The 24,532-nt window shown below is 39.0% G+C and overlaps 1 protein-coding gene across 1 annotated transcript in view; it reads left to right on the forward strand.

The window, feature by feature from the left end:
• The window catches only part of LOC115214324 (synaptonemal complex protein 3-like), a 31,146-nt gene that overhangs the window by 5,360 nt on the left and 1,254 nt on the right, over positions 1-24,532 (forward strand). The window contains exons 2-8 of the mRNA XM_029783505.2: positions 1,577-1,670; positions 5,201-5,273; positions 6,123-6,157; positions 7,653-7,770; positions 9,242-9,341; positions 22,952-23,050; positions 23,759-23,863. Of these exons, the coding sequence (XP_029639365.2) occupies positions 1,577-1,670; positions 5,201-5,273; positions 6,123-6,157; positions 7,653-7,770; positions 9,242-9,341; positions 22,952-23,050; positions 23,759-23,863 (624 nt within the window). The remainder of the gene's footprint in view (positions 1-1,576; positions 1,671-5,200; positions 5,274-6,122; positions 6,158-7,652; positions 7,771-9,241; positions 9,342-22,951; positions 23,051-23,758; positions 23,864-24,532) is intronic.

The following is a 24,532-nucleotide window of genomic DNA, read 5'->3' on the forward strand; positions in this document are numbered from 1 at the left end:
GACGTCACTGATTGGTTGAAATTGCAGAAATTGAAGTAAAAAAACAACAAATATCTTACAAACTATAGAATTTTCTCAATAAAGCCAAGAGAAAAAGATGTTTTATAAACACATTCTACAAGTATACGAAGTTTAAAATTTTTTAGTTACCTAGAAATTATGTTAAAAACTGCCGTTCAAACCGAAAAGATCCCAAATCCTTCCAAACCCGGGGTTTACAAAATAAGGGGCAGGATAATTCTGAAGTTAATTCATTTCACTGTTTCATCACCGTCAAAACTAGACATGTCCCTTGTCAAGATAAATCAGATCACAGTGTTTAGTTACAACCCTTTACGTTCTGAGTTCAAACCCTACCAATATCAACTTAGCTTTTTCATCTTTTGTGGGGTCGGTAAATTACAGTAGCAGTCAAGTACTGACATAAATGTACATTCCTTCTATGCATCAGAGCTGTGAATGGAATTATAACCGTAGACTAAGACTAATAATTTAGTTTAGGGCCCATTTAACTGTAAAGGTCGTTATAAAATCTTAATATATGTAGACAGCATTCGTAAATTATTTTTTAAATGTGAATTTTATTTCTAATGTTGTTGTTGTTTAACCGTTCTAACCTCGAAAAACTTGTCTTTATTTGTTTTTCAGTTTATTTATTGAAGAATATTACTCAATGTGTACTTTTTTTGAGACTGTAAAGTGTGTTATTAGGAAGATCTGGCTGGTGTTTTTAGCAGGTTGAGCGACAATGTAAGAAGCTCCCCTCACACGATTTGCTCTGTTCTCTGCAGATGGTGGCGTGGTTGTTGGAGAAAGAGAGAGAGAGAATCAGAGAAGGAGTGGGGAGAGAATCAGAGAAAGGGGAGAGAGAATCAGAGAGAGGGGGAGAGAGAAAAAACAGAGAAAGAGAGAATCAGAAAAAGAGGGGGAGATAGAATCAGAGAGAGGGGGAGAGAGAAAAAACAGAGAAAGAGAATCAGAAAAAGAGGGGGAGAGAGAATCAGAGAAAGGAGAGAGCGAACAGAGAGAGGAGGAGCGAGAAAAAACAGAGAGAGAAAGAATCAGAAAAAAGGGGGAGATAGAATCAGAGAGAGGGGGAGAGAGAAAAAACAGAGAAAGAGAATCAGAAAAAGAGGGGGAGAGAGAAAAAACAGAGAAAGAGAGAATCAGAAAAAGAGGGGGAGATAGAATCAGAGAGAGGGGGAGAGAGAAAAAACAGAGAAAGAGAATTAGAAAAAGAGGGGGAGAGAGAATCAGAGAAAGGAGATAGAGAACAGAGAGAGGAGGAGCGAGAAAAAACAGAGAGAGAGAGAGAGAGATAGATAGAGAGGATGGAGGCTGTACGCGCGTATGAAAGAGAAAGTGTGTAAGACAGAGTGTAAGAGAGAAAGAGTGTGAGGAGGGAGACTGATCGCTGATTGGTCGGTTTAGTTTTCCAGTCGGTCAAATAAAGTTTCAGCCATCGAAGATCGATCTGTGATTTATTTTTGATTCTCAATTGAAAAAGACTGAAATCAATTTCATATCAATAGAAAAGTCTCTCGAAATAATTGTTTTGTATTTATCACTTAACAAGATGCCGAGAAAAGTTGTAAAAAGAAGTGCATCTCCGTCGGACAAAGAAGAAATGTCGCCTGTTCTTGCTCGACACAGTTCGCCAGAAATGAGAGGTTAGAATTATAATCTCTTCTTCCTCTAATAAATAACCTTTAAATACTTCCTTTTATCGCTCTGATTATTTGGATACAGTAATTAAGTAATTTTCAATGAAATAAATTAAGTGTTGTCTTGTTTTAAGAGCACTTTCTCATTGTTAAAGACACGATCTTACATTCATTGGTGACCAAACGACTTTTTCTTTCACGATTTCGATTGATGAAGAAGGAAATTCTCAATAATTTCTGAACAAGAATTAATTATAATTAGTATTTCACGTAATCATTCCAATTGCTTCAATATTTTGCATACATATTTTAATTATTTTACTTCGTTTTTTTCTTTCAGTCAGAGTGTTACGTTCGGATGGTGCTTTTTACGTGTCACAATCATGGGGAGCCAGTCAGGCGGCACTGGCATCGACCCTACGTGTCACAATCATGGGGAGCCAGTCAGGCGGCACTGGCATCGACCCTACGTGTTACAATCATGGGGAGCCAGTCAGGCGGCACTGGCATCGACCCTACGTGTCACATCATGGGGAGCCAGTCAGGCGGCCTGGCATCGACCCTACGTGTCACAATCATGGGGAGCCAGTCAGGCGGCACTGGCATCGACCCTACGTGTCACAATCATGGGGAGCCAGTCAGGCGGCACTGGCATCGACCCTACGTGTCACAATCATGGGGAGCCAGTCAGGCGGCACTGGCATCGACCCTACGTGTCACAATCATGGGGAGCCAGTCAGGCGGCACTGGCACCGACCCACGCTTGAATGGTGTTTATTACGTACCACCAGCACAGGTGTCAGTCAGTTGGCACTGGAATCGGCAACAACTACGATTTCTATATTGATTTCGATTTTATTTGATTCGATAGATCTTCTCAAGCACAAACATCTCACCCGACGATTCAAGGGTACTTTTTAAATGGGTCGGTTATGCGACACTGCTATCGGCCACGGCTGTGATCTCACTTTACTTGCTGGGTCTCCTCAATCACAGCATATCTCGGTCTCTTGTTATTGCCTCTGTGAGGCCCAATGTTCGAAGGTCGTGCTTCACCACCTCATTCTATGTCTTCCTGGGTCTCCCTCTTCCACGGGTTCCTTCCACTGACACTTCTTCACACAGTTGCCCTCATCCATACGCAGCACATGACCACCCCAGCGCAGTCGTCGCTCTTGCACACCTCATCTGAAGATTCTTATGTCCAACTTTTCTCTCAGGGCGCTTATGCCCTGTCGAGTATGCACACTGACATTACACATCCACATGTCCTCAACAGTCACGGCCCATGTTTCACTGCTGTGTAGCATGGCTGTTCACACACATGCATCATACAGTCTACCTTTCACTCTGAGCGAGAGGCCCTTTGTCTCCAGTAGAGGTAGGAGCTTTCTGGACTTTACCCAGGCTATTCTTATATTCTAGCAGCTATGCACTCAGAGCATCCACCCCCACTACAGACTTAGTCACCTACGTAGTGGAAGCTATCAACTACTTCTAGTTTATACCCCTGGCATGTGATGGAATCTGTTTTCTGCACATCTGCAGTGTTTATTGCCCCTGTGCATCTGCCACACACAAAACCCGTCTTCACAGTTAACCATCCTTTGATGTTGCTGCGCCTCTTATGTGTCCATAGCTTACACTGTGTACATCTTATGAGGTTTCTACCTACGCCTTTTCTACAGATCGAGCAGTACCATCTACCTGAAGGGGTTTGCCATTTGTCCACCTTCCTGATTTATAATACGGGTGACGAGACCATAACCCACATCACCAGATATTTTAAGCATCTCAGCGGTGATTCCTGGTGGGTCGGGGACTTTCCTTGTCTTCATATCCTTAATTGCAGGCTCTCCTCCTCCCATTCATTCTCCACATTCAGCAGTCTTTCCTAATGGCATCTCCAAGCCTCTTTCCTTGCAGAATCATTAAACGCAAGTGCACCATTATCCATGTGGACACATTTCTCTCCTAAGACATCACAATTTTCTCTCACACACTGTCTTACAATCTAAAATACTTCAGTTCTTTGGTCCTACATCACTGAACATTGACAAACTTCTTTTCTGCTTCTCCCTTGGCTATATATGCCTGTCTCTTAGCCTCCCTTCTCACTATCTGATACAGTTCCCTGCTACCCCAACACTTCCAGGTTTTCCAGGCCTGTTTCTTTGCTTTAATGGCCCTGTCTACAGTATTATTCCACAACCATGTTACCCTAGGTCTGGAAAAAACTTTGCACCAGCCACAGATTTGGTCTGTGGCATTCAGTAAGCTGTCAAGCAGGAATTCCCAGTTTCCCTCTATGCCACAAGTCTGTAGCTCTTCCTCCTTCTCATCAAATTTCTCAATGAGGATGTCCCTAAATCCCTGACCATGTGAAGAGTTCTTAAGCTTCCAAATCCTTTTATTCTGGATTGGTCTGCTTCTTGGTATCCTTGTGGCCTTGATTCTAAAGTCACTAATAACTAGTCTATGCTGGGGGGTACATTCTTCACCTTAATATTTAAGAGCAACCATGCATCCTGCTGTCTGGTGAGAATGAAATCAGTCTGGCTAATAGAGTTACCTGATTGATAGGTTATCAGGTGGCTGGCTTCCTGAAGTTGGTGTTGCTTGCATCACAGAAGTAGGTTGCTTGCATCACAGAACTCCAGTAGCCTAGTTCCCTCTTTGTTTCGGGAACCAATTCCATGGACCCCATAAACACCATGGAAGATACCAGATTGCTGTCCGACATGCTCATTAAAACCTCCATCCACAAAGATGAGGTCATTGTCACTCGTCTATGAGGTAGCCTGTAGAAGGACATCATAAAAGTGGTCCTTCTGTTCATTTGATAGGCCTGCTTGTGGGGCTTAGGCAGAGATAATTGTAGCTATACTATTCTGCAGGACTAGCCTGAGCCTATGCACTCTATCGCACACTCTACCTCCATGACCTTATCCACCCATTTCTCTGCAAGGAGTATGCCTACACTACCTACTCCGTCACTGTTACCTTCCCTGAAGATTTTATGCCTATGTGTTTTGCCTGTGAGGACCCTGGCTGAAGTTCCTCTCTACTCTACCTCTTGTATGCAGCATACATCAACATCTCCGTTCAAGCATCTCTACAATGTCACTAGACCTACCTTTCAATGTGCCTATATTGACAGTGCCAACTCTAGTTTAAATGTTTAGCTTTCACTAGCTAAATGGATGAGTAGATAAGTTAGTTGGATTACCAACTTAGTTGTGAGTTCATATTCTAATGGAGGAATTTTGATGAACGTCTTGGCCAAAGATTTTTTTTACATCACCTCAGTTTTTCTTGCAAGAGAACACCAACAGTATTGGAGATACATTTCCCATCTGTTTACCACTTCAGAAACCAGAGTTAATCATGACTGGATCCTTGTATTTAGTAATAGATATTCTGACAGCTTTTAATTACTATTTTATGATTGTATTCTTTTCCTTTTGTCATTTCAAATTAACATCTGAGATGGTGAACAGCACTGATTGAGTTATTTTCTGGCTAAATTCTTTTAGATGGAGAGTCACCAAATCTGCTAACTGTGAGCAAGAAAAAAGAGATCAAAGGAGTTAACGATGAAGAATTTGGGTACACCTCTATTCATATTATTTTGACATTCTCTTTAAAAATCTGAATGTTTTCCTCTTTTGTGTGAACATCATATCTATGTGGCAATATATTCCTTTCTCTTTCACTCATAAGAAAAAGTAATTGCATATGTATTTGTATTACAAAAACGTGAGATGGCTCAGAATTAACTAATGTTTTGTAAGCATTTATGTAAATCTCTAAAAATAAATGTAAAAGGTAATCCCCTCTTTCATTGCCCATCAAGAAATGTAATTTTTTTCCAGTTTATTACTTCAAAAGTTTAGAAGTCTGTCTCTGCTGAGAACTGAAAAAGGGTGATGTTTAGCATAGTTAACAGTTCAACTTTCGATATTCATTGAACTAATGATATCATTAAAGCAGATACAGTTTAATTAATTTCTCAGACTCTTGAACTTCTATGATAATTTCCAGATATGTTTGCATATAATGAATTAAATGTAAATTATATATGACATGATCTCAAGTGTATGCAAATAACAATGCATGGATTTGTTGGACATGATATTAGCTGGAGTGTTGTATAAAACCTTTACCAATTCCTCTATCCATCTAATTCAAGCCATCTTAAAGTTATGTGAGATGAAAATATACTGAAATAACGGAAAATGAAAGGAAACAGTAGTTTTAGATATATTTGATATTAATTTAATAGATTTAATGTGACTAGAAGTACTGCTAGGATTTGGCCTTTACCAGAAAGAGGAAATAATATAGCTCTGTTATAAAGTGTTGAATTATGTAGGATGTCTTTCATAAGTTTACAGACCATTTTCCTGTTTAACATTTTAATAAATAATTTTCACATGTTTTTTATTAACTTTTCAGTTTCGAAATGAAGAAAATGCTGGAATCCTTTGAAGGTAAGCCTCATTTATTTCCAAGTTTTTTTCTTTTATGAATTGAATTATTCCTCCTCTTGCTGTTCTTTCCCTCTTCCACTACCATCATCACCATTATTATTGTAGGGGTGGTAAGGTGGTGAGCTGGCAGAATCATTTGCACTCCGGGTGAACTGCTTAGCAGTATTTCACCCATAGCTACATTCTGTGTCCAAATTCCACTGAGATCGACTTTGCCTTTCATCCTTTTGGGGTCAATAAATTAAGTACCAGTGAAACACTGGGGTTGATGTAATTGACTAGTCCCCTCCCTCACAATTTCAGGCCTTGTGTCTATACTAAAGATTATTGTAGGGGTGGTGAAATGGGAGATACAGAGGTATATAAGGGAGCTACAGTAAGTGGGGTGTGATCTATTATTTTCAATTTCTAGAAATCAACATAAAACTGTTTTAATGGAAGTCACACATTGATTTACCTGCAAGTGAAAACTTGGTATTATTGGTATCTTGTTCCACTTGAAAAATTATTTTCCCTGACATATTCCATGAACACATATTTGATTTCTATTAGTTGTCATCTAACCTTATGATATTTATAGAGTCATCATTCTAGTGAGGTTAAAATTTATAAAGAATATATCATTCCTAGATATATTCTTTAAGGAAGATCATGTTGTTTGCATGCAATAGTTCTTGAATATCATTGAGAAAATATACATAATTTATCATATTAACAAGAGCTGCTTCCATTGGCTTGAATTTATTTAATTAGCAATGTTTGAGTGAAAGGTAGAAATTTTGAATTTTGCCCATAGTGGGATGTGTAGCAAAAGGTGTTGTTGGTGTAGCAGATGAAGATAGGTGTGTTGGACGACATCAAAGGAAAACAATGAGGTAAGCATTGGACTGTAGTTTAAATAATTTATTTGATCAACTCTTGTATTTATGTGTTGAATATACAAAGTTTGATTCACAATATCAATGAACCTTCATTGACACAGCTCAAGTCGGAGGTTGAATGGAAATCCATCCATCACTTTTTGACAGGACAGAAATTTATTTCACGCCTGTTCGGCCAGTGGTGGATCAAGCGAGCAAGAATCCTTAAGATTCGATTTCGAATCTCAGCTCAGAAAATGAAATGTTAGTTTTTACACTACTATGGGCTATATCATATCGATCTGATATGGTACGTGTCAAAACAGTCCACCACAGGCCCTAAGGTTTTTTCCATGATTAAAAATACTAACATTTGTAAACTTCTAATACTTTTTATGTAAAAACAATTCTTTAATAAGTTACAATTAGTAAAAGAACGATTTCTTTTTGACCATCTCTTTCTTTTGATGTGAAGTTTGTTATTCTTTCTAGAGGAATTTTGAAGGTAGTTTATTTTTTATAATAAAGTTTCCATTTTATTATATAATAAACACTTTTTGGTATTTATATCACACGAGGCTGCATTAATGTCAGAAACCAGTGATATTTCAAAGTTTGATTGATTCCTTTGTTAGTTGACATAACCAAAACTTTGGCAAATAAACGCAAACGCCTGGAAACTTTTACTCAAAATAAAATGAAAAACAGTAACAAGAAGATTGATGAAATATGGAAAATGCAACAAACTGAAAGGTATTGGCATTTGATTTGTTTAATTTTAATTTTATTTTTAAAGATTAATAGACAATTATAGACTCTAACTGATATACAGTAATCACTTGACTATCACGGTTGTTACGTTCCAAAGCCCCTGCAAAGTTGAAACAGTACAGTATATTTTTTATAGTTTTTTAATTTGTATATATTTATTTTATTCATCATCATCATCATTGTTGTTTAACGTCCGCTTTCCATGCTGGCATGGGTTGGACGGTTTGACTGAGGACTGGTGAGCCAGAAGGCTGCACCAGGCTCAATCTGATCTGGCAAAGTTTCTACAGCTGCATGCCCTTCCTAACTCCAACCACTCTGAAAGTGTAGTGGGTGCTTTTACATGCCACCAGCACGGGAGCCAGTCAGGTAGTTCTGGCAACGACAATGCTCAAAAGGTGTTTTTTACATGCTACCTGCATGGGAGCCAGTCCGGCAGCACTGGCAACGACCATGCTCGAATGTTGTTTTTCATGTGGCGGTAAGGTGACAAATGCAAAACAACACCATGGAGGAATCGATGTAAGCTTAAATAATAAACTGCAATAGGTGAACCGCAATACGGCAAGGGATTACTGTATATATGTATATATATAATATACATATAAGAATCTCTACATTCCACCTGATGACCTAAAGAATGAATATTTTTAGATCAAACATATCCAACATGTTATAAGTTACTCCATGTCTATATTGCAGTTGTTCTGAAGGTTTGTGTTTGAAATGGTATTGTTCTGTGCATTACCATCATTATCTGTCCATTTTCCATGTTGGCACAGGTTGGATGGTTTGACATGCTGGCAAGTCATATTTAAGAGAATTTCATACTCTCGTTCAAATTACTTTTAATTCAATTGTATCAGATGTCTAAGCTTTGACTCCCATTTCCACTCCCCAAACCCATTATAATTTAGACTGTACCTGTAAAGTGGTTGGCATTTGGAAGGGCATCCAGCTGTAAAAACCTTGCCAAAACTGACCTTACCTGTGCTTGTGCCGCATAAAAAGCACTGAGTCCACTCTACTGGGTGATTGGTGTTAGGAAGGGCATCCAGCTGTAAAAACCTTGCCAAAACTGACCTTACCTGTGCTTGTGCCGCATAAAAAGCACTGAGTCCACTCTGCTGGGTGGTTGGTGTTAGGAAGGGCATCAAGCTGTAAAAACCTTGCCAAAACTGACCTTACCTGTGCTTGTGCCGCATAAAAAGCACTGAGTCCACTCTACTGGGTGATTGGTGTTAGGAAGGGCATCCAGCTGTAAAAACCCTGCCAAAACAGACACAGAAGCCTGGTGCAGGCTTCTGCCTGACCGGCTCCTGTCAAACCGTCCCACCCATTCCAGCATGGAAGGCGGATGTTAAACAATGATGATGATCTACACATATTTTTAATCCCTAGACATGTATTACAATCTCATTCTTATAATGATATTTCTGTTGTTAAAATGCAGGCAGAAGCTGTATGATGACTATTGCAATCAAATGAACAATATTCTACAACAATGGGATGTTGATTTGAGCAAATCAAAAGAACAAGAAGAAAAACTACTGGTAAGAAATGCAACATTAAATTTCCTTAACAAATGTTTCATTAATAACTGAACTTACTAAAGATGTTAGACTTCTTTCCATAGGTAATAGATTCAAGAAATACTGGGATATGCATCTTGAGTAAGACACTTTAATCTATCTAGATACCATTTCCCTATCAAGTAGAAATGATTGGAGGCAGCATCTAATGATTCCAATCTATTCCTGCTAAGACGCCACAGTATTTATAATAAAATATAATAAAATATACAACATATACTTTGTAAACAAAACAAAAAAAAACACTTGACAAATTGGTTTAGATTTACTCTTTACTCTTTTACTTGTTTCAGTCATTTGACTGTGGCCATGCTGGAGCACTACCTTTAGTCGTGCAAATTGACCCCAAGACTTATTCTTTGTAAGCCTAGTACTTATTCTATTGGTCTCGTTTGCCGAACCGCTAAGTTACGGGGACGTAAACACACCAGCATCGGTTGTCAAGCAATGGTGGGGGGGACAAACACAGACACACAAACATATACATACACTTCAATTTCAACTCCCGTTCGATGTCCGCAGCAAGTTCTTAAAAATTTATCTTACTATTTTATTCGTTGTTACTACGTTTCTTCATACATTGTTACGAAAATTTAACCTTTTAGGCTACTTTCAAGCCTTCGCCATAACTTGATTTATCTTTCTATCTCTCTCTCTACAAAATTTAACCTTAGGCCAGGCTACCTCAAGCCGTAATCCTATCTCTTCCCATCTCTTCCCATCTCTTCCCATCTTTCAGCCATTGGCGGTCTTTTTTCTCCTCTCACCATTACGATTCTATAATTTAATTCCCAATTCCAATTCAATTTCAACTCCCGTTCGATGTCCGCAGCAAGTTCTTAAAAATTTATCTTACTATTTTATTCGTTGTTACTACGTTTCTTCATACATTGTTACGAAAATTTAACCTTTTAGGCTACTTTCAAGCCTTCGCCATAACTTGATTTATCTTTCTATCTCTCTCTCTACAAAATTTAACCTTAGGCCAGGCTACCTCAAGCCGTAATCCTATCTCTTCCCATCTCTTCCCATCTCTTCCCATCTTTCAGCCATTGGCGGTCTTTTTTTCCTCCTCTCACCATTACGATTCTATAATTTAAATTCCCAATTCAATTTCAACTCCCGTTCGATGTCCGCAGCAAGTTCTTAAAAATTTATCTTACTATTTTATTCGTTATTTTTTTTTTGTTACTACGTTTCTTCATACATTGTTACGAAAATTTAACCTTTTAGGCTACTTTCAAGCCTTCGCCATAACTTGATTTATCTTTCTATCTCTCTCTCTACAAAATTTAACCTTAGGCCAGGCTACCTCAGCCGTAATCCTATCTCTTCCCATCTCTTCCCATCTCTTCCCATCTTTCAGCACCATTGGCGGTCTTTTTTCTCCTCTCAACCATTACGATTCTATAATTTAAATTCCCAATCAATTTCAACTCCCGTTCGATGTCCGCAGCAAGTTCTTAAAAATTTTCTTACTATTTTATTCGTTGTTACTACGTTTCTTCATACATTGTTACGAAAATTTAACCTTTTAGGCTACTTTCAAGCCTTCGCCATAACTTGATTTATCTTTCTATCTCTCTCTCTACAAAATTTAACCTTAGGCCAGGCTACCTCAAGCCGTAATCCTATCTCTTCCCATCTCTTCCCATCTCTTCATCCATCTTCACAGCCATTGGCGGTCTTTTTTCCTCCTCTCTCACATTACGATTCTATAATTTAAATTCCCAATTCAATTTCAACTCCCGTTCGATGTCCGCAGCAAGTTCTTAAAAATTTATCTTACTATTTTATTCGTTGTTACTACGTTTCTTCATACATTGTTACGAAAATTTAACCTTTTAGGCTACTTTCAAGCCTTCGCCATAACTTGATTTATCTTTCTATCTCTCTCTCTCTACAAAATTTAACCTTAGGCCAGGCTACCTCAAGCCGTAATCCTATCTCTTCCCATCTCTTCCCATCTCTTCCCATCTTTCAGCCATTGGCGGTCTTTTTTCCTCCTCTCACCATTACGATTCTATATTTAAATTCCCAATTCAATTTCAACTCCCGTTCGATGTCCGCAGCAAGTTCTTAAAAATTTATCTTACTATTTTATTTTTTTACTACGTTTCTTCATACATTGTTACGAAAATTTAACCTTTTAGGCTACTTTCAAGCCTTCGCCATAACTTGATTTATCTTTCTATCTCTCTCTCTACAAAATTAACCTTAGGCCAGGCTACCTCAAGCCGTAATCCTATCTCTTCCCATCTCTCCCATCTCTTCCCATCTTTCAGCCATTGGCGGTCTTTTTTCCTCCTCTCACCATTACGATTCTATAATTTAAATTCCCAATTCAATTTCAACTCCCGTTCGATGTCCGCAGCAAGTTCTTAAAATTTATCTTACTATTTTATTCGTTGTTACTACGTTTCTTCATACATTGTTACGAAAATTTAACCTTTTAGGCTACTTTCAAGCCTTCGCCATAACTTGATTTATCTTTCTATCTCTCTCTCTACAAAATTTAACCTTAGGCCAGGCTACCTCAAGCCATAATCCTATCTCTTCCCATCTCTTCCCATCTCTTCCCATCTTTCATTGCCATTGGCGGTCTTTTTTCTCCTCTCAACCATTACGATTCTATAATTTAAATTCCCCTTCAATTTCAACTCCCGTTCGATGTCCGCAGCAAGTTCTTAAAATTTATCTTACTATTTTATTCGTTGTTACTACTTTTCTTCATACATTGTTACGAAAATTTAACCTTTTAGGCTACTTTCAAGCCTTCGCCATAACTTGATTTATCTTTCTATCTCTCTCTCTACAAAATTTAACCTTAGGCCAGGCTACCTCAAGCCGTAATCCTATCTCTTCCCATCTCTTCCCATCTCTTCCCATCTTTCACAGCCATTGGCGGTCTTTTTTCCTCCTCTCACCATTACGATTCTATAATTTAAATTCCAATTCAATTTCAACTCCCGTTCGATGTCCGCAGCAAGTTCTTAAAAATTTATCTTACTATTTTATTCGTTGTTACTACGTTTCTTCTTCATACATTGTACGAAAATTTAACCTTTTAGGCTACTTTCAAGCCTTCGCCATAACTTGATTTATCTTCTATCTCTCTCTCTCTACAAAATTTAACCTTAGGCCAGGCTACCTCAAGCCGTAATCCTATCTCTTCCTATCTCTTCCCATCTCTTCCATCTCTTCCCATCTTTCAGCCATTGGCGGTCTTTTTTTCCTCCTCTCACCATTACGATTCTATAATTTAAATTCCCAATTCAATTTCACTCCCGTTCGATGTCCGCAGCAAGTTCTTAAAATTTATCTTACTATTTTATTCGTTGTTACTACGTTTCTTCATACATTGTTACGAAAATTTAACCTTTTAGGCTACTTTCAAGCCTTCGCCATAACTTGATTTATCTTTCTATCTCTCTCTCTACAAAATTTAACCTTAGGCCAGGCTACCTCAAGCCGTAATCCTATCTCTTCCCATCTCTTCCCATCTCTTCTCATCTTTCAGCCATTGGCGGTCTTTTTTTCCTCCTCTCACCATTACGATTCTATAATTTAAATTCCCAATTCAATTTCAACTCCCGTTCGATGTCCGCAGCAAGTTCTTAAAAATTTATCTTACTATTTTATTCGTTGTTACTACGTTTCTTCATACATTGTTACGAAAATTTAACCTTTTAGGCTACTTTCAAGCCTTCGCCATAACTTGATTTATCTTTCTATCTCTCTCTCTACAAAATTTAACCTTAGGCCAGGCTACCTCAAGCCGTAATCCTATCTCTTCTCTTCCCATCTCTTCCCATCTCTTCCCATCTTTCAGCCATTGGCGGTCTTTTTTTCCTCCTCCTCTCACCATTACGATTCTATAATTTAAATTCCCAATTCAATTTCAACTCCCGTTCGATGTCCGCAGCAAGTTCTTAAAAATTTATCTTACTATTTTATTCGTTGTTACTACTACGTTTCTTCATACATTGTTACGAAAATTTAACCTTTTAGGCTACTTTCAAGCCTTCGCCATAACTTGATTTATCTTTCTATCTCTCTCTCTACAAAATTAACCTTAGGCCAGGCTACCTCAAGCCGTAATCCTATCTCTTCCCATCTCTTCCCATCTCTTCCCATCTTTCAGCCATTGGCGGTCTTTTTTCCTCCTCTCACACACCATTACGATTCTATAATTTAAATCCCAATTCAATTTCAACTCCCGTTCGATGTCCGCAGCAAGTTCTTAAAATTTATCTTACTATTTTATTCGTTGTTACTACGTTTCTTCATACATTGTTACGAAAATTTAACCTTTTAGGCTACTTTCAAGCCTTCGCCATAACTTGATTTATCTTTCTATCTCTCTCTCTACAAAATTTAACCTTAGGCCAGGCTACCTCAAGCCGTAATCCTATCTCTTCCCATCTCTTCCCATCTCTTCCCATCTTTCATTTCAGCCATTGGCGGTTTTTTTTCCTCCTCTCACCATTACGATTCTATAATTTAAATTCCCAATTCAATTTCAACTCCCGTTCGATGTCCGCAGCAAGTTCTTAAAAATTTATCTTACTATTTTATTCGTTGTTACTACGTTTCTTCATACATTGTTACGAAAATTTAACCTTTTAGGCTACTTTCAAGCCTTCGCCATAACTTGATTTATCTTTCTATCTCTCTCTCTACAAAATTTAACCTTAGGCCAGGCTACCTCAAGCCGTAATCCTATCTCTTCCCATCTCTTCCCATCTCTTCCCATCTCTTCCCATCTTTCAGCCATTGGCGGTCTTTTTTCCTCCTCTCACCATTACGATTCTATAATTTAAATTCCCAATTCAATTTCAACTCCCGTTCGATGTCCGCAGCAAGTTCTTAAAAATTTATCTTACTATTTTATTCGTTGTTACTACGTTTCTTCATACATTGTTACAAAAATTTAACCTTTTAGGCTACTTTCAAGCCTTCGCCATAACTTGATTTATCTTTCTATCTCTCTCTCTACAAAATTTAACCTTAGGCCAGGCTACCTCAAGCCGTAATCCTATCTCTTCCCATCTCTTCCCATCTCTTCCCATCTTTCAGCCATTGGCGGTCTTTTTTTCCTCCTCTCACCATTACGATTCTATAATTTAAATTCCCAATTCAATTTCATAACTCCCGTTCGATGTCCGCAGCAAGTTCTTAAAAATTTATCTTACTATTTTATTCGTTGTTACTACGTTTCTTCATACATTGTTACGAAAATTTAACCTTTTAGGCTACTTTCAAGCCTTCGCCATAACTTGATTTATCTTTCTATCTCTCTCTCTACAAAATTTAACCTTAGGCCAGGCTACCTCAAGCCGTAATCCTATCTCTTCCCATCTCTTCCCATCTCTTCCCATCTTTCAGCCATTGGCGGTCTTTTTTCCTCCTCTCACCATTACGATTCTATAATTTAAATTCCCAATTCAATTTCAACTCCCGTTCGATGTCCGCAGCAAGTTCTTAAAATTTATCTTACTATTTTATTCGTTGTTACTACGTTTCTTCATACATTGTTACGAAAATTTAACCTTTTAGGCTACTTTCAAGCCTTCGCCATAACTTGATTTATCTTTCTATCTCTCTCTCTACAAAATTTAACCTTAGGCCAGGCTACCTCAAGCCGTAATCCTATCTCTTCCCATCTCTTCCCATCTTTCAGCCATTGGCGGTCTTTTTTTTCCTCCTCTCACCATTACGATTCTATAATTTAAATTCCCAATTCAATTTCAACTCCCGTTCGATGTCCGCAGCAAGTTCTTAAAAATTTATCTTACTATTTTATTCGTTGTTACTACGTTTCTTCATACATTGTTACGAAAATTTAACCTTTTAGGCTACTTTCAAGCCTTCGCCATAACTTGATTTATCTTTCTATCTCTCTCTCTACAAAATTTAACCTTAGGCCAGGCTACCTCAAGCCGTAATCCTATCTCTTCCCATCTCTTCCCATCTCTTCCCATCTTTCAGCCATTGGCGGTCTTTTTTCCTCCTCTCACCATTACGATTCTATAATTTAAATTCCCAATTCAATTTCAACTCCCGTTCGATGTCCGCAGCAAGTTCTAAAAATTTATCTTACTATTTTATTCGTTGTTACTACGTTTCTTCATACATTGTTACGAAAATTTAACCTTTTAGGCTACTTTCAAGCCTTCGCCATAACTTGATTTATCTTTCTATCTCTATCTCTCTCTCTACAAAATTTAACCTTAGGCCAGGCTACCTCAAGCCGTAATCCTATCTCTTCCCATCTCTTCCCATCTCTTCCCATCTTTCAGCATTGGCGGTCTTTTTTCCTCCTCTCACCATTACGATTCTATAATTTAAATTCCCAATTCAATTTCAACTCCCGTTCGATGTCCGCAGCAAGTTCTTAAAAATTTATCTTACTATTTTATTCGTTGTTACTACGTTTCTTCATACATTGTTACGAAAATTTAACCTTTTAGGCTACTTTCAAGCCTTCGCCATAACTTGATTTATCTTTCTATCTCTCTCTCTCTACAAAATTTAACCTTAGGCCAGGCTACCTCAAGCCGTAATCCTATCTCTTCCCATCTCTTCCCATCTCTTCATCTCTTCCCATCTTTCAGCCATTGGCGGTCTTTTTTCCTCCTCTCACCATTACGATTCTATAATTTAAATTCCCAATTCAATTTCAACTCCCGTTCGATGTCCGCAGCAAGTTCTTAAAAATTTATCTTACTATTTTATTCGTTGTTACTACGTTTCTTCATACATTGTTACGAAAATTTAACCTTTTAGGCTACTTTCAAGCCTTCGCCATAACTTGATTTATCTTTCTATCTCTCTCTCTACAAAATTTAACCTTAGGCCAGGCTACCTCAAGCCGTAATCCTATCTCTTCCCATCTCTTCCCATCTCTTCTCATCTTTCAGCCATTGGCGGTCTTTTTTTCCTCCTCTCACCATTACGATTCTATAATTTAAATTCCCAATTCAATTCAATCAACTCCCGTTCGATGTCCGCAGCAAGTTCTTAAAAATTTATCTTACTATTTTATTCGTTGTTACTACGTTTCTTCATACATTGTTACGAAAATTTAACCTTTTAGGCTACTTTCAAGCCTTCGCCATAACTTGATTTATCTTTCTATCTCTCTCTCTACAAAATTTAACCTTAGGCCAGGCTACCTCAAGCCGTAATCCTATCTCTTCCCATCTCTTCCCATCTCTTCCCATCTTTCAGCCATTGGCGGTCTTTTTTCCTCCTCTCACCATTACGATTCTATAATTTAAATTCCCAATTCAATTTCAACTCCCGTTCGATGTCCGCAGCAAGTTCTTAAAATTTATCTTACTATTTTATTCGTTGTTACTACGTTTCTTCATACATTGTTACGAAAATTTAACCTTTTAGGCTACTTTCAAGCCTTCGCCATAACTTGATTTATCTTTCTATCTCTCTCTCTACAAAATTTAACCTTAGGCCAGGCTACCTCAAGCCGTAATCCTATCTCTCCCATCTCTTCCCATCTCTTCCCATCTTTCAGCCATTGGCGGTCTTTTTTCCTCCTCTCACCATTACGATTCTATAATTTAAATTCCCAATTCAATTTCAACTCCCGTTCGATGTCCGCAGCAAGTTCTTAAAAATTTATCTTACTATTTTATTCGTTGTTACTACGTTTCTTCATACATTGTTACGAAAATTTAACCTTTTAGGCTACTTTCAAGCCTTCGCCATAACTTGATTTATCTTTCTATCTCTCTCTCTACAAAATTTAACCTTAGGCCAGGCTACCTCAAGCCGTAATCCTATCTCTTCCCATCTCTTCCCATCTCTTCCATCTTTCAGCCATTGGCGGTCTTTTTTCCTCCTCTCACCATTACGATTCTATAATTTAAATTCCCAATTCAATTTCAACTCCCGTTCGATGTCCGCAGCAAGTTCTTAAAAATTTATCTTACTATTTTATTCGTTGTTACTACGTTTCTTCATACATTGTTACGAAAATTTAACCTTTTAGGCTACTTTCAAGCCTTCGCCATAACTTGATTTATCTTTCTATCTCTCTCTCTACAAAATTTAACCTTAGGCCAGGCTACCTCAAGCCGTAATCCTATCTCTCCCATCTCTTCCCATCTCTTCCATCTTTCATTCAGCCATTGGCGGTCTTTTTTTCCTCCTCTCACCATTACGATTCTATAATTTAAATTCCCAATTCAATTTCAACTCCCGTTCGATGTCCGCAGCAAGTTCTTAAAATTTATCTTACTATTTTATTCGTTGTTACTACGTTTCTTCATACATTGTTACGAAAATTTAACCTTTTAGGCTACTTTCAAGCCTTCGCCATAACTTGATTTATCTTTCTATCTCTCTCTCTACAAAATTTAACCTTAGGCCAGGCTACCTCAAGCCGTAATCCTATCTCTTCCCATCTCTCCCATCTCTCTCCATCTTTCCATTTTGCCATTGGCGGTCTTTTTTCCTCCTCTCACCATTACGATTCTATAATTTAAATTCCCAATTCAATTTCAACTCCCGTTCGATGTCCGCAGCAAGTTCTTAAAATTTATCTTACTATTTTATTCGTTGTTACTACGTTTCTTCATACATTGTTACGAAAATTTAACCTTTTAGGCTACTTTCAAGCCTTCGCCATAACTTGATTTATCTTTCTATCTCTCTCTCTACAAAATTTAACCTTAGGCCAGGCTACCTCAAGCCGTAATCCTATCTCTTCCCATCTCTTCCCATCTTTCAGCCATTGGCGGTCTTTTTTCCTCCTCTCACCATTACGATTCTATAATTTAAATTCCCAATTCAATTTCAACTCCCGTTCGATGTCCGCAGCAAGTTCTTAAAAATTTATCTTACTATTTTATTCGTTGTTACTACGTTTCTTCATACATTGTTACGAAAATTTAACCTTTTAGGCTACTTTCAAGCCTTCGCCATAACTTGATTTATCTTTCTATCTCTCTCTCTACAAAATTTAACCTTAGGCCAGGCTACCTCAAGCCGTAATCCTATCTCTTCCCATCTCTTCCCATCTCTTCCCATCTTTCAGCCATTGGCGGTCTTTTTCCTCCTCTCATCACCATTACGATTCTATAATTTAAATTCCCAATTCAATTTCAACTCCCGTTCGATGTCCGCAGCAAGTTCTTAAAAATTTATCTTACTATTTTATTCGTTGTTACTACGTTTCTTCATACATTGTTACGAAAATTTAACCTTTTAGGCTACTTTCAAGCCTTCGCCATAACTTGATTTATCTTTCTATCTCTCTCTCTACAAAATTTAACCTTAGGCCAGGCTACCTCAAGCCGTAATCCTATCTCTTCCCATCTCTCATCTCTCTCCCATCTCTTCCCATCTTTCAGCCATTGGCGGTCTTTTTTCCTCCTCTCACCATTACGATTCTATAATTTAAATTCCCAATTCAATTTCAACTCCCGTTCGATGTCCGCAGCAAGTTCTTAAAAATTTATCTTACTATTTTATTCGTTGTTACTACTACGTTTCTTCATACATTGTTACGAAAATTTAACCTTTTAGGCTACTTTCAAGCCTTCGCCATAACTTGATTTATTTTTCTATCTCTCTCTCTACAAAATTTAACCTTAGGCCAGGCTACCTCAAGCCGTAATCCTATCTCTTCCATCTCTTCCCATCTCTTCCCATCTTTCAGCCATTGGCGGTGCGCGCCCGCCCCCCCACCCCCACCCCAATACCGATGAACACTGTTCTCACCCCCACCACCAATACCAGTATACCTGTCCTCACCATCTACACACCGATACGCCTTACTCTCTACACCGGGTACGCCCTACTCCCTCTCTCCTCCCCCACTACCCCTTCTCCTCATATGCTTTCACTGTGAAAAGACAAGCTGCTAGCGCCATAGCTCTCATCAACTGCCCACCGATCTTATGCTTCCTCCTGACCTGCACTGCTCATTCCCACTATCCCTTTAGCCCTCCCGCCTCTCGTAATATCCTACGTTTTTATTTCTTAGGAACCTACACCAACCCTTCCTCCTGCCATCGTTCCTCCTTACCCCAACCTTCCCCACTGGTTGCTCCCCTATATTACCCGCCTCAACTGGACCCCCCCCCCTCTCCCCAACTCAACTCTCGAATATCTGTATTCTTCCTCTACCTAATAACTTACTCAGTGACGATAACGAATGTCTTTATTTCTTAGGCCTACACCAACCCTTCCTGCCATCGTTCCTCCTTACCCCAACCTTCCCCACTGGTTGCCCTCCTATATTAACCCGCCTCAACTGGACCTCCCCCTCCCCAACTCAACTCTAGAATATCTGTATTCTTTCCTCTACCTAATTACGTTACTCAGTGATGATAAATGCTGTGACTACAAAGACCCGGGCTGCTTTCTGCAGCAATTCCGCATACCCCCTACTCATTCTAAGTACCCCCCGGATCCCCAAAGTACCCTGGATCCCCAAAGTAACCCCGGACCTCGTTGCCCATGTGCCGCTGACACGTTAAAATGCTCGAACCGATCGTGACGATGCCGGACCCTCCGGCCCTGTGCAGGTGGCACGTAAAAAGCACCCAATCCACTCACGGAGTGGTTGGCGTTAGGAAGGGCATCCAGCCGTAGAAACTCTGCTCTGCCAGATTCAGACTGGAGCCTGGTGCGCCCCTGGCTTTCCCAGACCCGGTCAAACCGTCCAACCCGTGCTAGCGCGGAAAGCGACGTTAAAAACGATGATGATATGATGATGATGATGATACGACAGGCTTCTTTCAGTTTCCATCTACCAAATCCACTCACAAGGCTTTGATTAGCCTGAAGCTATAGTAGAATACACTTGCCCAAGGTGCCACGCAGTGGGACTGAACCCGGAACCATGTGGTTTGTAAGCAAGCTACTTTATTTTATCGAATTTGCCATAAAGGCAGTACATAGAGTATGGTAGCTTGCGGGCTGGATAAGGACAGTAATGAGGTGAATGATGATGATACAAGGATGATAAGGATGGGAGAAGACAAAAAGCACCCGCCGACTTTTGCTTCTCTAAAACATTGTTTTTTTTTAAAAAAAAAAATACTAACTGAGGTATTAAACCTCTTACACTTTTATGGGCAAAAATGTCCATTACAATTGAAAACGATTACATCAATGAGTCTTTAATAAACTTTTTTGCCTTCTGCAGGCATTCCAGCAACCGCAAGTTGGGATCCTTTACACATGATCTATACTCTTCCTTTGAGAAGGAGTCCATCATGTGATAAAGGTTCCTTTCTTCCAGTACCTGAGCAGGCCACCCTGGAAAACAAGTCGAGTCTATTAGGTCCCGACTATCAAAGGAACTTTCTATATAGTTCTCTACAGCCCCTCCCGAGATAGAAGATGACATGTTCTTCAACATTTCCACTGGGAGGGGCCTTCTTCTTCCTCACCTCTGGTGGCTCACGTTCCACCGAAGTGGTTTCGGAACATGCCGCCGGTGCACCAGCAACCGCCGGCGATGTCCCTTTTTTTCTTTCTTTTCTTTTTTCCCCCCTTTTTCGTGTTGGAAGAGTGAGGTTCCTCCGGTTTGTCCGTAGATCCCTCCTTCCCTCCCGCCGCCACGGGATCCATTGGTGGGCAACCATTGTTGTCCACCTTCTTTCTTTTTTTTTCCTTTCGAGGGGGTTACCTCCTCCTCAACTTTTTCTACAACTCCCTCCTTTATATGCTCCGGAAGCTCCGTTGGAGGAAAAACATCCTCCTCTATTAATTTTTCCAGTTCCCTTGCATGGCTGTTGGGGCACTTCCTCTTGATGTGACCCGATTCCAGGCACAGGTGACACTTGGGGGGGGGGGGCGTCCCTCAAGAGTCACCGGATACCTAGAACCGGCCATCTTTAGAAAATCTGGGAAGACCAGATCTTTGGCTGATTGGGTCCATAGGGTCAAAATTGCTTTCGACCCCACCCAATCAGCCACAGGAAGCATTCTAACATTCAAGAGCCTGGCTCCGTTGCCACCCAGACCCCGGCAGATAGTATCCTCTATCCACTCAGGCTCCATACCGCGTGGCAGCCCACTCACTCAGCCTAATGTCAATGTCCTCCTCCGATATGTGGGGAGAAACAAAATTTTTTCATCTTCCAGGGGCTGACTAGCAAACAAACTACCCTCTTTAGGGGTGTCAAACAGCAACCACACTGTTGTGAATTTGACACCCCTTGCAATATACTTGATAGTTGGTAGGTATTCTGCCAACTCTTTTTCAATTTCGTCCTGAGAGAACACAGTGATGGTGTCGAGTGACTTGGAGTATGTCCTCAACACCACCATTCTCTCATTTCGGCCCTCTATCCACTGCTTGGGGGGCACAATTTCCCACTCCAGCACAGTGTTCTTCTTTGTTGTCATGATTTAAAACCACAAAGAAACAAAAAGAGTTCAACAAAAGTTCAAATGTTCTAAATAAAAGTTCAGTAATAAACACAAAAAAAAAGAACGGAAAGACAGAGCAGAAAAAAAGAACGAAGGAAGACAGTTCAATCCATGGCAACACAATTCCGCGACTCCGTAATAATACAGGTACTCCAGTCGCAAAAATAGTCCTTCCTGCCTTGGTACTCCTTGGTAATCCAGTGGAAATTCACAAACACAAAGACAATTTTCGCAAACAAATTAATTTTTTCAGAGGGGCTACGCCTCCTCAAAAACGCAATTCTCACTGCAAAGTGAGTCTTTATGCACGACCACAGGCAGGCAAATGTCTGGAGCAGAGTGGAGACTGTTGCTCACCAAAAAATATTAAATACAAGGCAACAAACTCCACTAAGCCCTAAAAAAATACAACAAACGCCTACCTGTAGTCAAGCCTCAAAGTTCAATATTTCACGACAAAAGACGTGACATCAAGCAGCAAGAACTCTCTGCCAAAAAAAGACATCCGTCTACGACAAACTTTAGCAAGCTACTTACCACACAGCCACTCCTATGCCTTTATTAACTTTAGATAAATAACTTAGCATTATTTAACTTTGTATCAGTTGTTGGAGTATGTATTTTTATAGTTGGATAACCTTAATACTGACAACCCAACCATGAAACTTCTTTTCAGCTTGGGTGAATGAAATAAACAGAATAAATGATTTGTTTTTTTTTACAAAGCACAGGTCTAACTAAGTCAAGAATCCAATAGCTTTTAACATTTTACTATTTAGTCACTGCATACTTTGGTAGAATTAAAAATTAAGATTTTTGTTTTAAGAGTGGGTATACTACAAAACGAGACGGTTTGGCACAGTTGTTTGGATGCAGATGATTTGACAAAACCGATTGGACATTGAACCTATTTTGGTGACCATACCCTTTAACAATGGAAACAAACATACACTTACACAGATATAGACACATACTGATAGAAAGAGCAGGAGGGAGAGAATGAGAGAAACATTAAAATGTCTAATTTCAAACAAGTCTGCAGCAAATCAGTAATACCAGGTAAGTGGTGCCAAAACAGCTGATACTTGGGTAAATGTGATCCTGGAACATGTCAAGAGTATGTCCTTACTATGCTTTTGGCATTTTGTTTTTTTTGACAGGCTGTCTTTAAACAGCACCAGAAGTTGTGTCAGCAGAACTCTTTGGTTCAACAACAGAAGCTGATGACTCTTCATGAACTTCATGAACAATTCTGTAAGGTAACTATCGATAGTCTTTTCTTTTGCTTTCAGTTTGATTTTTAAGCATATTTACTCTCTCTTTTACTCTTTTACTTGTTTCAGTCATCTGACTGCGGCCATGCTGGAGCACCGCATTTAGTCGAGCAAATTGACCCTGGGACTTATTCTATCGGTCTCTTTTTGCCGAACCGCTAAGTGACGGAGATGTAAGCACACCAGCATCGGTTGTCAAGCAATGCTAGGGGTACAAACACAGACACACAAACATATATATACACATATATACGACAGGCTTCTTTCAGTTTCCGTCTACCAAATCCACTCACAAGGCATTGGTCGGCCCGGGGCTATAGCAGAAGACACTTGCCCAAGATGCTACGCAGTGGGACTGAACCCGGAATCATGTGGTTGGTTAGCAAGCTACTTACCACACAGCCACTCCTGCGCCTATTTGGCCATTATTTCTGCAAAGAGACTCGTCTGTTGGCTGATAGCTTTTCTAATGTTAAACTAGTGTTTGCTTATTAGAATCTAATGTTATTATCCATTTAATAGCAAAATTCAAATATCAATACCTTGTTAGGCAACATGAGGCCCAGGGACAGTCTCTGATGGGTTGATATCAAAAGTGTTAAATCCAAGTGCGACCGTGTTATTACATTAGTTTCCACATGGCATTACTGGGTTTCTATTGTCACAGACAGAATTATAACAAATTATTTCCAGGGGTTGAAAGATTTGGAAAGAAACCACCAAGAACAACAGTCAACAGTACTGTCAGAGTTAAAGAAAGAAATGGCTTTGTTACAGAAGAGAATATTAATGGATACAGTAAGTAGACATCTTTCTTATCGTTGACAATATTTTCTGAGAGGGAATAGAGAAACCTGAACATTTACGAATCTTCTCATCATTGATGTTTGATCTCTTTCCTTACCTGTGCTTGGGTCGCATAAAAAGCACTTTTTATGCGGCCCAGGCACAGGTAAGGTCCTTAACTGCTCTTTCATAGTGCAGTTGGTATTAAAACTCACAATTGTATGTCTGTCTAGGTCTGAATGTAACTCATAATTTTGGCTCTTTTATATAAGAATGTGTTTCTAATTGTATAATTTCTGTATAAGTGGGTTGATAGCATAATTTGTGAAGTTTTTTCTTAACAAGACCACAATAGCATGACACGGTCTATATTAATGTTTATAACGATGATTAATACTATGTAGTCATTTATCTCATCTATTTACCACTGTTAATTTACATAAGTCAAAATCTGAACTTCTTTAGTTTTTTCGTGTTGTATTTGCAAAAAAAAAAATCTTTAAATTTCTTATAAATAAATATTAAGATATCTTGTTTACATCATAAGAATTTAGAAACTTTGAGAGATGTGAAATAATTCATTTTTAACGGTTGAACTCAAAGCTTCTAAGAAAAGAGAAAATATATTTAATATTGATCTGTGGAGACCAATAAGTGTTTTAAGGGCTGGGGGTTCAATAA

Source organism: Octopus sinensis, linkage group LG7, assembly GCF_006345805.1.
Source record: "Octopus sinensis linkage group LG7, ASM634580v1, whole genome shotgun sequence".
Classification (NCBI taxonomy): Eukaryota; Metazoa; Mollusca; class Cephalopoda; order Octopoda; family Octopodidae; genus Octopus; species Octopus sinensis.